Source organism: Doryrhamphus excisus, chromosome 1, assembly GCF_030265055.1.
Source record: "Doryrhamphus excisus isolate RoL2022-K1 chromosome 1, RoL_Dexc_1.0, whole genome shotgun sequence".
Classification (NCBI taxonomy): Eukaryota; Metazoa; Chordata; class Actinopteri; order Syngnathiformes; family Syngnathidae; genus Doryrhamphus; species Doryrhamphus excisus.
In genome coordinates this window covers 35273779-35290219 of record NC_080466.1, presented here as the reverse complement: position 1 = coordinate 35290219, position 16441 = coordinate 35273779, and the positions used below count along the sequence as shown (strand labels likewise).

The 16441-nt window shown below is 38.5% G+C and overlaps 1 protein-coding gene and 1 long non-coding RNA gene across 5 annotated transcripts in view; one reads left to right on the top strand and one right to left on the bottom strand.

Annotated features, from left to right (window-relative positions):
- The window catches only part of pde1cb (phosphodiesterase 1C, calmodulin-dependent b), a 104150-nt gene extending 88401 nt beyond the window's left edge, over window positions 1-15749 (top strand). For 3 of the 4 annotated variants that reach the window (XM_058065233.1, XM_058065235.1, XM_058065236.1), the window contains 8 exons: window positions 797-898; window positions 4772-4892; window positions 6554-6635; window positions 9035-9155; window positions 12002-12177; window positions 13063-13293; window positions 13376-13438; window positions 14729-15749. In XM_058065233.1, the coding sequence (XP_057921216.1) occupies window positions 797-898; window positions 4772-4892; window positions 6554-6635; window positions 9035-9155; window positions 12002-12177; window positions 13063-13293; window positions 13376-13438; window positions 14729-14817 (985 nt within the window). In that variant the 3' untranslated portion in view covers window positions 14818-15749. Of the gene's footprint in view, window positions 1-796; window positions 899-4771; window positions 4893-6553; window positions 6636-9034; window positions 9156-12001; window positions 12178-13062; window positions 13294-13375; window positions 13439-14723 lie in introns of all 4 variants that reach the window. The other variant, XM_058065234.1, reaches the window with a different exon arrangement.
- Window positions 9213-11255, bottom strand: LOC131120556 (uncharacterized). Its single transcript, XR_009127114.1, has 3 exons — window positions 11022-11255; window positions 10726-10837; window positions 9213-9357 (listed from the first exon to the last, which is right to left on the bottom strand). It is a non-coding gene; the product is annotated as an uncharacterized LOC131120556 (long non-coding RNA).
- Window positions 15750-16441: the final 692 nt, after the last annotated feature.

Below are 16441 nucleotides of genomic sequence, written 5' to 3'. Positions count from 1 at the left end.
CCCCATAAGTGGCCACAAGCTTTCGTTTGGAACCGTTCCCGACTTCCTGTGACCACCGGAAGTGGGCATAACCGTCAAAAAATTGTGTATTTTTGGAACCGAAAGTCGTACAGAGTTGCTGGTGGTCTCAATCGAAAGCTTGTGACCGAATTAGTGTAGGCGGAAGTTGGTTCGGGTTAGGGTTGGGGTTAGGGTTTAGAGTTAGGGTATAGGGGTTTTGATAGTTGCTATCATACCGAAATAACTCGAGAACGGTATGTCCTATCAAGATGAAACCAAGGCCCGCCCCCCCATAAGTAGCCACGAGCTTTCCCCGACTTCCTTTGACCGCCGGAAGTGGGCGTAACCGTCAAAAAAAGGCAGTATCTTCGGAATTGAAAGTTGTACAGAGTCACGGTTGGTCTCAATCGAAAGCTCGTGGTGGAAGTTGGTTAGGGTTAGGGATCGGGGTGGGGTTCGGGTTCAAACCATGGATACCGAAAAACCATACTGGAGAAATAGAGTGTTGATACAGTGCAGGAAGTGCAGCCATTTACATTATATTCAGCTCATTCTGTGCGCTTTCAAGGTCCAATTCTTCTGCACCCCAGAACATGTGATAGGACGTTAAAGAAGACAGCTGCAATCCAATTTGGATTTGGATCCAAATCTATCAAAGCACAGACATTATAAATAGCTCTTGCAATATCTGCTGGCTGCCTTCTTTTGTTGTAGCAAATGCTTTTTTTTAATGTATTCACTTTTATTTTCTACCAAGGTGTGACACGTCATGATTTGACTCCTCTTTTCCATGCAGAGAGCTGAGAGCTTTGGTGGTGGAAATGGTGCTGGCCACCGACATGTCGTGCCACTTCCAGCAGGTGAAGGCCATGAAAAACTTCCTGCAACAACCTGAGAGGTCAGTTGGGTTTTTTTTCTGCGCAGGTCTTTTGTCACTAGATGGCGCAATCATTCATACATTCTACATGTACAGTACATTACAGTACAGCAGGTGGTGCACTTAGGTACAAATACAGCAAAATATGGTAACCAGGTACTAGAGCAGGGGTCTCAAACACGCAGCCCGGATGCTAGTTCAGGCCCCCGCCTTGATATGAAAGTTTAATGTTAGTGCGGCCCGCGCAAGTTTGATATGGATGCTGTATGGTATCATGTACACAGAAAAAATTACTACGTTTGATTAATGTTCATGTTAAAGGTTAAATAACTGTTAATAGTTATCCTCCCTATTCATGTGGAAGTGGTAAGTTTTTGGACTTTTAAGTTTAAAGGAAATAACTTGGAGGCTACCGTTTAGGTCGCTAGCTCTCTAGTTTGCGAGTTATCATGTGTCTCAAGACCCTGCAGTTGCGCAATATGTTGTAAATAAAAAGAGTATAAATGTGACTATAGTCGTGTTTTGTCATGTCTACAGGGCTCTAATAATGCTTTGTTCATTTTAATCTGAAAAAAATTGGTCTACCCACCAACTATATGTGGTTTCTTAAGTTTTTATTATTTGCCGCTTTATTATTATTATTATATTTATTTATTACTGATTGATTTATGCTACCTGCCAAAACATCTGTTTTAATTTATTCCACCCACAGCCCACCTCTGGGCAGGCCCACTCTGCTGGGATTGGTCACATGCCCAAAGTGCTGCTTAACATCAAACAAACCCCACTTTACAAAAACATGCTAGGTTAATTAGCGACTCCATAGTCGTCCATAGGTATGAGTGTCCATAGGTATGAATGTGAGTGTGAATGGTTGTTTGTCTATATGTGCCCTGTGATTGGCTGGCCACCAGTCCAGGGTGTACCCCGCCTCTCGGCCGAAGACAGCCACATGCAAACTCCACACAGAGATGGCGGAGGGTGGAATTGAACCCTGGTTTCCTAGCTGTGAGGTCTGCCCGCTAACCACTCGACCGCTGTGCCGCCCTAAATTATTTACATTTTTAAATTAAAAAAACACGATTAATCAATTTCCAAAATAGTTGTGGCTTGATTGGAGTCTTGATTAATCATTGTTGCAGCTCGACACGTATCGTTCTAGTCAGCACAATATCCTTTATTATGGTCCATGACTGGACTGTCATATATGGTGCAAGCCGAGAGATGACTAACAAACCGGCGTTTAAGAGAGTGTAATGATAAGAAAAGACCAAGGGGCAAACTGTTGACCTTCATGGTGTTATTTCCAAAAACTGCACTGAAAGCACTGATAGGAGAAAGACAAGCTTCCTGGAGGAGCATGTGTTGGAATCAGCACCAGACCTTGCCTGATGTGTGAGCACAACACAAGAAGAATGCTGACGGGAGGGCATCCATCCACCATTGTGTCACACACACACACACACACAATCATGCATGAGAGATTGAGTGTGCAGGAGGCTGTAATGCTGAATGGACTGTAATGTAATTCCAGCTTGGGCTCCTGCAGGCCTGACGGAAATAGGATGAGAGGAAATGTAAAGCGTCTCTTCTCACTGTGGTGTAACCTTGTATGAATGTGTTTGTGTTTTTGTTTTGCCTTTACGTTTTTTTTTCTGGCCCTGCTTGACTTCATTAAGCGTGACAGGGTTGTAATGGAATCATGTGACTGCTCATTTCGAAAATGATATGATCTTCACACCGTGTTGCAGTGGAACTGACAAATTAGCTGAAAGTGGACGGTGGAATTGTATGTGAAATACAGCAATGGGAAAAAAAACAATGGACACATGTGGCGCCTCCTATGGGTTGTTGTCAAAATGCTTTGGATGACTTGCTAGCGGGGCGGCACGGCGGACGAGTGGTTAGCGCGCAGACCTCACAGCTAAGAGACCAGGGTTCAATTCCACCCTCGGATGACCATCTCTGTGTGGTGTTTGCATGCGTGGGTTTTCTCCGGGTACTCCGGTTTCCTCCCACATTCCAAAAACACTCCAAATTGTCCATAGGTATGAATGTGAGTGTGAATGGTTGTTTGTCTATATGTGCCCTGTGATTGGCTGGCCACCAGTCCAGGGTGTACCCCGCCTCTCCTGCCCGAAGACAGCTGGGATAGGCTCCAGCACCCCCGCGACCCTCGTGAGGATAAGCGGTAGAAAATGAACGAATGAATGAAAGAATAATAAAATAAAATAAAAACTTTAACTATATTAGGAAAGCAGGAAGTGAACAAATGTAACAGTTAGTGATTTCACCCTCTCCTGCCCAAAGACAGCTGGGATAGGCTCCCTAGTGAGGATAAGCGGAAGAATGGTTCTTACTTAAGCCAGGATGACAATGGATACTTTGAGCTCCATAGATGACAGAGAAAATAAAATAATAAATAAAATAATATTCACATTTGAGATGGTGAAATCAGAGGTTCTATTTTGAAATAAAAAAAAAAACACGATTAATCAATTACCAACGGACCAGACAGGAGAACCGCCTGGAAATCTGCTACCTTCACTGCCTACAACGCATCCTGGGTTTGGGTATGTGTTTTTCATGAACCATGGCCGCATCCCCAAGGACATACTGTATGGCGACGTAGTACTACGCTTTAAGGATATGAAACTGGCAGACGTTGATCCAAACAGTTTGGGAACTAGTGTCAGCTGCATTGTGCTTGAAGGAGTCAGGAGAGGTGAGGAGACGAGGAACTTCCAGCTGGAAAGTAAGCAAGAACGTACAAAACAGAGACAGCAAAGCCAGGCCTCTGTCCAGCCGTCCAACGTTGTGTGTGCCATGGAATCAGACTGCTGAGTCACATCAGACGCTGCTCTCAGCAAAACTGATTATTCACCTAGCGGGGCACCACCATTGTCTCTGGATGCCAGAGAATGTGTGCCGATGCTCCTCTTGTTCTGGTACATTTTGTTCTCCTTCTTCGAGGGTTATTTACTTTGTATCTGTCACGCAGCCCAAAGGTTTCCCCGGCGTGTTAAATGACTTATGAATTAATGTAGAGCAGGGGTCTCAAACTCAATTTACCTGGGGGCCACTGGAGCTAGGGTCTGGGCGAGGCTGGGCCGCATTAGGTTTTCCCAAAAAAAACAAAAAACGCATTTATTAAAAACAGAAAAATGAATAAACTTTGCTTTGGTTCTGATTTTCTACAAGAAAAGCTCTGATAAAACATTCCACTGTTCTCAAATATCTTAATTTTTATTTTTCTACACAAAATAAGATGAAAAATAAATAAACAAATCAAGAGTAAAGAAAATCAATCAATCAGCAATAAATAAATATAATAATAATAATAAAACGGCAAATAATAATAATAATTGTTGGTGGGTAGACAAATTATTTTTTTCAGATTAAAATGAACAAAGCATTATTAGAGCCCTGTAGACATGACAAAACACCACTATAGTCACATTTATACTCTTTTTATTTACAACATATTGCGCAACTGCAGGGTCTTGAGACACATGCTAACTCGCAAACTAAAGAGCTAGCGACCTAAACGGTAGCCTCCAAGTTATTTCCTTTAAACTTAAAAAAAACAAAAACTTACCACTTCCACACGGATAGGGAGGGTAACTATTAACAGTTATTTAACCTTTAACATGAACATTAATCAAACATAATTTTTTCTGGGTACATGATACCATACAGCATCCATATCAAACTTGCGTGGGCCGCACTAACATTAAACTTTCATATCAAGGCGGGGGCCTCAAACTAGTGTCCTGCGGGCCACATTTGGCCCGCGGGCCGCACTTTGTGACCCCTGATGTAGAGGCTCACTGACAAATGTCTAATCACTTGGTGTTCTTATTTTTCTGACACTCCATCTTCTCTCATTTGTAGCATTGACAAGCCCAAAGCTCTTTCCTTACTGCTGCACACTGCCGACATCAGCCACCCAGCCAAAAGCTGGGACCTCCACCACCGCTGGACCACCTCTCTGCTGGAAGAGTTTTTCAGACAGGTGGGCACCAGTATTAACCCTTAGATGCACGAGTGACTGGACCCCAAACTCTTCCATAAGTGGGTCAAAAATGTCAAATATGGGTCAAAAATGACCCATATTAGAATCAATGTGTTTTTATGCCAATTTTGTCATTTTGGTTAGGAATAATGACTTGTATGATATTTAGTATTATATTTAGGACCACACAAGAATGATTTCTACAGTTAATTTATTCCTGACAGCCAAAGTTGATAAGAATCAAAGGTTCCTATTGGATTCCATAGAAAATGCATGCGGATCATTTTTGACCCACTTATGTAAGGTTGGGGTAGTAACACAAAAACAACAATGTCTTCAAATGTATAAAAGGTAAGTTAAAAATGTGATATGATATCAAAAACATGTTTTTTGAGGAATACCTGGAATATGAAATGATGAAAAATTTTCATTACAAAGATATTTCAAGAAAACAACCTGACCGGGTCATTTTTGACCCACTCATGCATCTAAGGGTTAACCAAAACTTAGCTCTAGTAATCACTACTATACTGCTGTTATGGTTGTCCAAATGATCCAAATTTTGGTGGGCAGTTTCCTTATTCCTTGATTGAAAATGTGCCCATCGCCGAAAACTTTAATATTAATGTTGCCTTGACTTTGATTGAATTTTTTTTTGCATAATCATTTTAATTTCTTGTATATTTGTAACATTTAATAGCAAATGCTAACATGAACTGCGTTTCTAATGAACGCTACATAGTTATTTTGACTGACATACTCAGGTTTATGTACACCAGTGTTGTGCATTCATTGGACACAATCATTTCATTAAGAACATTGAACGCAACGTATTTGTAAATAAAGAGCTTGTATTCAGATTGTGAGAATCACCACCACTGTTTCGGTCCAGGCTGCACGGGGATAGAGTGGTTAGCACGCAGACCTCACAGCTTGGAGACCAGCGTTCAATTCCACCCTCGGCCATCTCTGTGTGGAGTTTGCATGTTCTCCCCGTGCATGCGTGGGTTTTCTCCGGGTACTCCGGTTTCCTCCCACATTCCAAAAACATGCTAGGTTAATTGGCCACTCCAAATTGTCCATAGGTATGAATGTGAGTGTGAATGGTTGTTTGTCTATATGTGCCCTGTGATTGGCTGGCCACCAGTCCAGGGTGTACCCCGCCTCTCTCGCCCAAAGACAGCTGGGATAGGCTCCAGCAACCCCCCCCCCCCCAGCCCTTGTGAGAAAATGAATTAATGGATATTATATTGTGCAACAATTCCACTAGGACAATACATAATCATAAACAGTGAACAGTTTTAGGTGTTGATTCAGTCTTTCATTCTCACTTTTCACCCACAGAAATATTGAAATGATTTCTGAGCTGGTGTTTGTGGCTGTTTTTTTTGCCGCCATGCTTTTTAATGGGGCAGAGGTTTAACAGACTCTACTATTAAAGTGTAGTGTTGCCATTATGCCATTACGTTTGCTATCACGAGGCTTTAGTCTCAAGGGGCAGCGCAGTGTCAATAAACAGCATCTCCGCGCAAAAGCTGACTCCCACCTCCATATGTCTGAAAAACTCAAAACAACATGGCCTGTTCATAGTACTACTTCATGTTTATGAGTCAGAGCTTTTCTGTTGTTTGTACAAAACCAAATAAAAATGTTTTTCACAGGGGGACAAAGAAGCAGAGCTTGGCCTTCCTTTCTCGCCGCTCTGCGACCGAAAGTCAACAATGGTGGCGCAGTCACAGATTGGTGAGTCGCTCCTCCGCCTATGGAAGGTTTACCTTAGTAACAACACATGACAACCAAGCCAGTGACTCCCTCAGCTTGATAAATTAAAGTTAAATGATCTCATTTTGCTTAGTTGATCCAAAATATGTTAGCTCATCTATCAACACTATTTCAGTGACAGGCAAAGCAATGACAGATGGCGCTTAAAGCCCCGGGCTTGATGTCCTTCCCCGTCCACTCAAGCCTGACAAAGTCGCCCAAAAACATGGCACTCACCTTGTGGCGGCAAAGCGAGCGAACAGCAGAGACGTGAATGTGAACCTCATGGACCTCAAGGTTTTTTTGGGCCCTTGCAAGACCCGTGACCTACTGAAAATGGCTCAGTCGCAGTCCCACCAGTTGAGAATCACTTCTAATAGACGCCATGCCTCCAATAAATCACAAATAGTGTCAACACAAATAAACGTCTCACCTCAAATAAATACCACATTTTTGCCTTTCATTGAAACAAAACAGATGGCGGCACTAAATCTGCAATTTTTGGTCAAAAATATATTACATTGTATATAAATTATACAAAAAAAATCTAATAGTGTATGAGAATTATGACAACATATTTAGTATTATTTGCATTTGTAAAAAAAAAGAAAAAGTAGAGATATTTATATAGTATTTTATTATATGTACACATTTCATCATATTTTATCAATATACATTTTTTTAAAAACATTACATTAGATTTTTCTTTTATCTGCAGTTGAGTGGGAGAGCCACTATTAAAAATATGGCTCATTGCGTTTTTATCACATTTCCTGGCTAGACGTTTGGTATGGCTCCTAATTTTGTTTTATTCATCTACACTGCTTTAGCTTTGACGCTCCATTTCTCAAGTTGTGAATTATTAAAATGTGATGAAAAGATGACAATCGTTCTTCGGTTCCTCGGGATGCACATACAGTAGATGACATCGATTGTGAGCGACCAGTCAGTCATTGAGGTCATTTGGGTAGGAGTGCTGAAAAAGCGTTGCCCCTTGTAATGTATCTACAACATACATGAATACTCATGAATATAGTAAACATAGACAGTGGTATGAAAAAGTATGGCCACCCCTGGTCATTTTGTTGGGATTTTGTTGGGATTGTCCATTCCAGTTAAATACGTATATCATATATCAGACTATTTAACTAAAATGGCTGATCCCAAAAAACAGTGATTTATAAAGGAAAATACATACAGTGGTATAAAAAAGTTTGGGCACCCCTGATCATTTTCAAGATTTTCCTTTATAAATCACTGTTTTTTGGGATCGTCCATTCCAGTTAAATATATCATATATCAGACTATTTGACTGGAATGGCTGATCCCAAAACCCATTGATTTACAAAAGAAAATACATACAGTGGTATAAAAATGTTTGGGCACCCTTGGTCATTTTCAAGATTTTCCTTAATAAATAAATGACTGGTTGTTGGGATTGTCCATTCCAGTTAAATATATCCTATATCAGACTATTTAACTAGAATGGCTGATCCCAACAACCAGTGATTTATAAAGGAAAATCTTGAAAATGATCAGGGGTGCCCAAACTTTTTTTATATCACTTTCCTTTATAAATCACTGTTTTTTGGGATCGGCCCTTCCAGTTAAATAGTCTGATATATGATATATTTAACTGGAATGGACGATCCCAACAACCAGTCATTTATTAAAGAAAAGGTTGAAAAAGACCAGGGGTGCCCAAACTTTTTTATACCACTGTATGTAGTTTCCTTTATAAATCACTGGTTTGGGGGATCAGCCCTTCCAGTTAAATAGTCTGATATATGATATATTTAACTGGAATGGACGATCCCAACAACCAGTCATTTATTAAGAAAAAGGTTGAAAATGATCAGGGGTGCCCCAACTTTTTTATACCACTGTATGTATTTTCTTTTGTAAATCAATGGGTTTTGGGATCAGTCATTCCAGTCAAATAGTCTGATATATGATATATTTAACTGGAATGGAAGATCCCAAAAACCAGTGATTTATAAAGGAAACTCTTGAAAATGATCAGGGGTGCCCAAACTTTTTTATACCACTGTATGTATTTTCCTTTATAAATCACTGGTTTGGGGGATCAGTCATTCCAGTTAAATATATAGATATATGATATATTTAACTGGAATGGACGGTCACAACAACCAGTCATTTATTAAGAAAAAGGTTGAAAATGATCAAACTTTTTTATACCACTGTATGTATTTTCCCTTATAAATCACAGTTTTTTGGGATCAGCCATTCCAGTTAAATTTCAAATTAGCTTGCGGTCTGAAAAAGCGTGAGCACACCTGCAGTAGACGAACACATCAAACTAGCATGTTGGACAGGACATTGAACACATCATTAGAATGTGCTGATCTTTTCATCTGCAGGCTTCATCGACTTTATCGTGGTGCCCACCTTCACCGTGCTGACCGACATGATGGAACGCATCGTGACACCGCTCATGGACGAGGCCTCGCACTCGGGTTTCGCTGGCTTTCGCCGCTCGAGGTGGGACTCGTGCTAATTGTGATCATTCGTTTTTGTATGCATGGCATCAGCCTCAGCTTTCATTCAGCACAGTCACTCGTCTTTGTATACTGATACTGCTCCTCCGTAGGTCGCCATTTTGATCAACAACAGGTCCATTCCATTTAGGACCACTTTAGCTTATAGAAGGGGTGTCCAAATTTCTTGTCCAAAAGGCCGCAGACTGAAAAAATAATGGACCAATATATGCTATTAATATATGCTAAACTATTCAAACATGACATCCACATATTCCAAAGCAAATTAGCATAATAGCTAATACTATATCACATTCATTAATAACAATTTTTTTTTTTTTCAAATGAAAGCACCAATAAAAAATGATTAATGTCAGCTTAGCAAACGCTTAACACTTAAAGTATCAAGCTGGGGAAGCTGCGTGCAGGCAGGAAAGAACAAACTTGACAAAAGGAGGGTTTGGTTCACCCTATTATTCATGTCTAAACTATCTGACAATCCGAGTGAAAAAAAAAAAAAGTTTGAGTGGGTAAAGAGCTCATTGAGTGGTTCCCCGGGAACGACCATCACGTCTACGCATCGATATCTGCCTGCTGCTTATGCTCAGCATCCGCCATCAGCATCACTCAGCAGTCCGAGCTAACCGAGCGGAACTCTCAGACAGTGGCGGCTGATTTGTCCTCCATGCACACCTGGGTGCTGATGGACCACGTTGGAGTCCGTCCGCTTTCCGTCGCAGCAATTATTGCTGTATTCAGTCACCGCTCACCATGTTGTCTCTTCCATCTCATTGGTCAGACGGACACTTTTGAGCCCAAACTGAATTATTGCAAGAGCTCCTGAATGCCTCTTCATGCCTTATTTGCTCGTATTCAGATATTCATGATGGCCCCAAATGATGAATGCCACTGACTACCCTGATGCCCATCTTCTCTAATCCACTCATAGAGCTGTCAGATGATGGGACACACGCTGTTACTAATGTATTCTATTGATTATGATGCTCTCGCTCTTTTATGAAGGGAGGAAAAGGCATAGAAACCAAAGAAAAGTCACCACAATGTAATAGGAAATGCTACAAAATGCTACGTGATTTCATGTAAACAATTAGATCATGACTTCCATACCAACAGCTGAGTGGCAACATTTTATAACGCATGCAGAGGTGGACACCCGGATACTGACCAAAAATAACAATTGTACATCAGGAGGTTGCCTACAGCCACAGCTGTGACTGATAATCTTTTTTGATGCTGTTCTAATTAGAGACCCTAGCAGTTATTTGCTTTTGTATATCTTTTTTTAGACTCTTAACTTAAACTTAATACATAACATGGCAACCTGGCACAAATTTGCAATCATTTCGTCGGTTTTATGGCGTTTTATTGTTGCATCATGTGGGTAAAAGTAAGGAAATACAGTTTTCTAAACACTTTGATGTCATAAAATACAATGTACAAAATTATAATTTTATAAAATTACAATAATTTCTCAAATGTGCATTATATATAAATAATATAATAATAAAATGTAATTACATTTTGACATTTTAAATAAATGTTATTGTACTGACCTTGCAGTGCGTTTCTATGCAAAGCTTGGTAGCTGGAAGCTGCTCCATAAACAAACAAGGTTTGTCTTTTCTTGTCCTTTATTGGAGTAATTCTTCTTCTAATATTGTAAAACTGTCCAGAAACATAAACACAGCATCAAAATATACATTATATACAGAGATATGTGTACAAAGAATATAACCATCAATATGAGTACAGCTAGCATAATAGCTACGAGCGTCACAACTTAGCATCACACTTAGCAAACCTATACAAACAATACGACAGTCGCAAAATTACATTTCTAATGTCTTACAATTATTTAAATGATGTTAGACGTTACTTCCAGAGATATAGTATCCAAGGCAGAACCGTAATAGATCATATTCCGTTACGACAAGTAATAGCATATATGGCGATAGTTCGAGTTGAACAGCAGCCAACGAATATGCAGTGAATTATTGCGTCCACTAGGTGTCGCCAAATCAACAGCCAAATAATACAACATATGAAGGGCAGCACAGGTATTCTAATTAAAATATTAATTTTGTTAAAAGTTTCCAATTCTGTCAATTTTAGTTGAATCACACTCAAAATTTAAATTTTTGCTACGGTTGATATTTTTTACAAACATTATGCAATCCAGTCCTTAGAAAGCCACATCAGATCAACACTGTTGTTTTGCACCAGGGTGGAGAAGTCAGAGATACAGTTGCACTGGCAGAAGCCTCCTGGATCGATAGAAAACAGCCATAAATCCATACTTGTATGGTCATATCACCTTGTACTTCGGTACGAGGTGCATTATTAAAAAAACAAACAAAAAAAAACCTTAAACTGTATTATGGAAAGCAGGAAGTGAACAAATGTAAAAGTAAAAGTGATTGTAAAAGTACCAGATGGTGGGGTAGTATTTCCTTTTGGACATGTGGAACTGTGAACTGATTATGTGATGCATTCAATTGTAATCTGATGCATGTTCAAATGAAATTAAACCATTAATTACCATTTGGTGTACCCCAATTTGGGAACCACTGATCTACATGAACAAACATGAACCATCGGATCAAACTAAATTGAATCGAATCCCATTGTTTGGACACTGTATTGGATCATATCGAAATATATTATAATCTGTGTTACTAGATTAAAATGGAGTCATCCATCACTAAGAGATTTACGTTATTTATTTATTTTTTGCACTAAGGCCGGGATAAACATGCTAATGTCCGATCCCATAAACGATGTGCTCGGAGATCATTTCCTCACATGCGTGTGTGCTTTGCCTGTGTCCAGTCTGAACAGTATTAGCTCGGAGGAGGCCAAGAGGCACAGCGTGAAGAGTATGGGCTCCGACAGCTGCTCCTTGGGTCAGGGCTCCCTGCTGGCTGTCGACATGAAGAACTTTAAGGCGCTGTGGAATGAAGAGGTCTACCAGAACAGGGAGCGCTGGAAAGCACAGGCTACCAAAGGTGGGGCCTCAACATTTCTACTGTTTTTTATGGTAGACTCTCACTCTCTCGTGGATTGACTATTTACACTTGGAGCATCTGTGCACACACACACCTACACACACACACACACACACACACAACGCCTCAAGGTTGTATAAATACTAATCCTAACAAAGCTCATTTAAAGAGAAACTGGATTTGTTTTGGTTCTGGAGACGTAATTATTTAAATTATTTGTACAATTTACTGTTTATGCCATCTATCCATCCATCCATCTACCCATCCATCCGTCCATCTACCCATCCATCTATCTTATCTACCCATCTATCATCCATCTATCTATCATCTATCATCCATCTATCTATCATCTATCCATCCATCTATCCATCCATCCATCCATCTATCATCCATCCATCCATCCATCTATCTCCATCTATCTCCATCTATCAATCAATCTATCTTTCCATCCATCCATCTATCTACCCATCCATCCATCTATCCATCCATCATCCATCCATCCATCTATCTCCATCTATCTTTCCATCCATCCATCTATCTACCCATCCATCTATCTATCCATCCATCTATCTATCCATCCATCCATCTATCATCCATTTATCATCCATCCATTCATCCATCTATCCATTCATCTATCATCCATCCATCCATCCATCCATGCATCTCCATCTATCTATCCATCCATCTCCATCTATCTATCCATCCATCTCCATCTATCTCCATCTATCTATCATCCATCCATCCATCTATCATCCATCCATCCATCCATCCATCCATCCATCCATCCATCTATCCATCTATCCATCTATCCATCTATCCATCCATCCATCCATCCATGCTAACAAGCACATGCTAACCTGTCACTGGCCTCCATGTGGACCTCAGAGGCAGAGGAGCGAGCGAAAAAGGAAGCGGAGGAGGAGGCCCAGCAGGAGGACTCTATGGATCCCCAAGAGGACAACACGGGGTCCACTAAGCAACCGGAGCCAAAAGACGGCAAGCAGGAGGAGGATGTGCCGTCCAAGCAGGCCACGGGCACGCCACTCGACACTGGAGACACAGCGCCGCCATCAACAGGGGACGCTGCTGCGCATAAGAGTCCCTCGCTGCAGAACGGTACTAGCTAAGACTAGCACCGGCTAAGATAAACCATAGGATGTATTTCATAACAATCTATCTAAAATGTCTTACTTGTCAGGAGAATTGTCTGAGGGTGCGGACTCTCCAGGGAATGACGAGACCAAAAACACAATGGTTGATGGTGAGTTGACAACAATATTTCATAGTAAATATACACTTTGGAACCTCCGAAGTTCAAACATTGTGTGGAAAAACTTACCCCAAAAGTTGCACATAAACATAAATTGAAAAGAACTTTGCTTTTTCTTTAGCTTGTGTGATTTTATTGTAATGAACAACCAAAAAGTAGTACGCTTGTCTGGGTTGCTCAGTACAATTTATCTAAAGGACAAGTCAACACCAAAAACGACGGGACAAAATATGATGATGACAACCATAGGAAAATGGAACCACAGGAAATGGAATTTGGGAGTACAATATGACAAAAGTCTGATTAATCACTAATCAAGGAAACGAGATATAAGATACTTTACCTCACAAGTCAGAGCTCACCTGTGACTTAAACAGCATGGACTCCTTGTATACAATCAATCAAGCAAACTTTATTTATAATGTCAAAATTACGAGATGAAAAAATATGAATTGTAAGATAAAAAGTTGATACCATGTGAAGAGTAGTACCATGCACAGTTAGTTTCTCATCATTTTGAATTTTTATCTCATAATTCTGACTTTATTTTTCATAATTCTATTATTTTTGACATCTCATGTCATTATTATGACTTTTTTTCAGTGGTGTAAATATGCTTTTCCATAAAAGACAAATGACTCTTTATTTTTATTGCGATTAATTAAATTGTATGATTATTTTTACACTTTTTTTTACCATTGGCCGTACAGTTCTCACAATTTTGAATTTTTATCTCATAATTCTGACTTTTTATTTCATAATTCTATTTTTTTTACATCTCATGTCATTATTATGACGTTTTTTCAGTGATGAAAATATGCTTTTCCATAAATGACAAATGACTCTTTATTTTTATTGCGATTAATTAAGTTGTATAATTATTTGTACACTTTTTTTTTTACCATTGACCGTACAGTTCTCATAATTTTGAATTTTTATCTCATAATTCTGACTTTTTATTTCATAATACTGACTTTTTATTTCATAATTCTATTATTTTTGACATCTCATGTCATTATTATGACTTTTTTTCAGTGGTGAAAATATGCTTTTCCATAAATGACAAATGTCTCATTATTTTTATTGCGATTAATTAAGTTGTATGATTATTTTTACGCTTTTTTGACCATTGGCCGTACAGTTTATATCAAGGGTTTATGAACAGGTGAATTCACTTCACAATGTTTGACTTTTTTGAGGTTCCACTGTATTTATATTTCTAAAGGGCACCCATATTTTTTCCCTCATATTTTCCGTTTTTTTTTCTCTTCCCAAGTGGAGGTGGCAATGGAATAAAGGAGAAGGAAATCACAGCCAAGAACCAGCAGGCAGGACAAAAGTCTTTCATTGGACTTTGTCGCCCCCTGTAGGAAAGCGACAAACTGACACCATTCTTTTCCTGTGTTGTATTGAGTATGTGTTTTGATTTCTGCCATACGTCCCTCCTCCTGATGCATTCACATGTGAGATTGATGGCTGCTGCTTTTAGTTATTGTATGTCAAATGTACATTTTACGTCCTGGATTGAGCTTTTGTAAAAGTTTGCTACCAGCGCTGCTTTTAAACTCTTAACAGAAGCAAAAAGGGAGAACTCGTTCATGCATTTGATGCATTTGTGCTCCTTCACTCCCCGTCCTTACTCTCATTTTATGTAAATGGTGGACTTTAACGTAAGCTTTTGTCACATAAAAAAACCTTTTTTAAAACATATCACACACAAATGCATTCATTTGTTGACGTCCTTTATGCGCGCATGCGTGTGTGTCGCTCGTCACGATGCCTTCTTACAAGCTCCCTGTTTATCCATCCAGCTTGTGTCTGTTTTATTGTCATTCATTTAAATATAAGATGCAAATATTGCTTATGAGGCATATGTAATATAGTGTAGCAAACATCTGCTTTAGTTGTATTTGTAAATATACTATAATTAGGATGCTACAAAGACGGATTTGGATACTGCATTTGGGCAGTATTTGCATTACAAACGGGACATTTCCCTTGTAACTGTGTACTTTTATTCATTTCATAATTATATAGGTTCATTATTTTAAATTATTGTTTTGTTTTTATTTAATTTAAAGGTGCTGTCCGTCTTCGGCTCTAAATTACACTTTTTTTAAACGAAAATTATAAGAACAACACTAGATAGCAGTAGAATAAATATTGATACATTTAAAATTAAATTACTTCTAGTAATTACTAAATTACATCCAGTGCGTAATTTAAATCTAATTATGTACTAGATTCTTATTTGTCCCGGAAATGTGGGAAAAAAAATCTTCAAATTGTGACAAATTTTAATTTGTGACAATATTTATTTATTAATAAATTTAGATTTAAAAAACAATTATTAAAAAAATCTTTAAATTGTGACAAATTTGAATTTGTGACAATATTTATTTATAATTAAATTTAAATTAAAATTTTAATGAATTTTAATGAATTTTAATAAATTTTAATACATTTTAATAAATTTTAATAAATTTTATTTTACATTTAATTTTACATTTAATTTAAAAAAAATATTTAAATTAATTTAATTTTAACTTAAATAAATTTTAATAAATTGTAATAAATTTAAATTGAATTTTAAATTTAAAACATTTAATGTTAACTTAAAATTTATTAAAATTTATTAAAATTTAAATTTGCTCATTTAAATTTTAATTTAAATGTATTAATAAATAAATATTGTCACAAATTCAAATTTGTCACAATTTGAAGATTTTTTTCCCACATTTCCGGGAGGAATAAGAATCTAGTGCGTACACAAGAACAGCCTAAGTGTGTTGGAATGTACATTCAATAGACTTGGCCAGTTTGCTATTATTAGCTGTCAACAAACAACTCGTGTGTGTGTGTGTGTGTGTTTGTGTGTGTGTATTACGTGGGGCGTGGCTTGCAATGTTGGAGAGGCAAGACGGTGTGATACCTAGCCAAGGCAGGCAGCACCTTTAACTATACATTTATATAAATAGGAATTACAGAACCTTT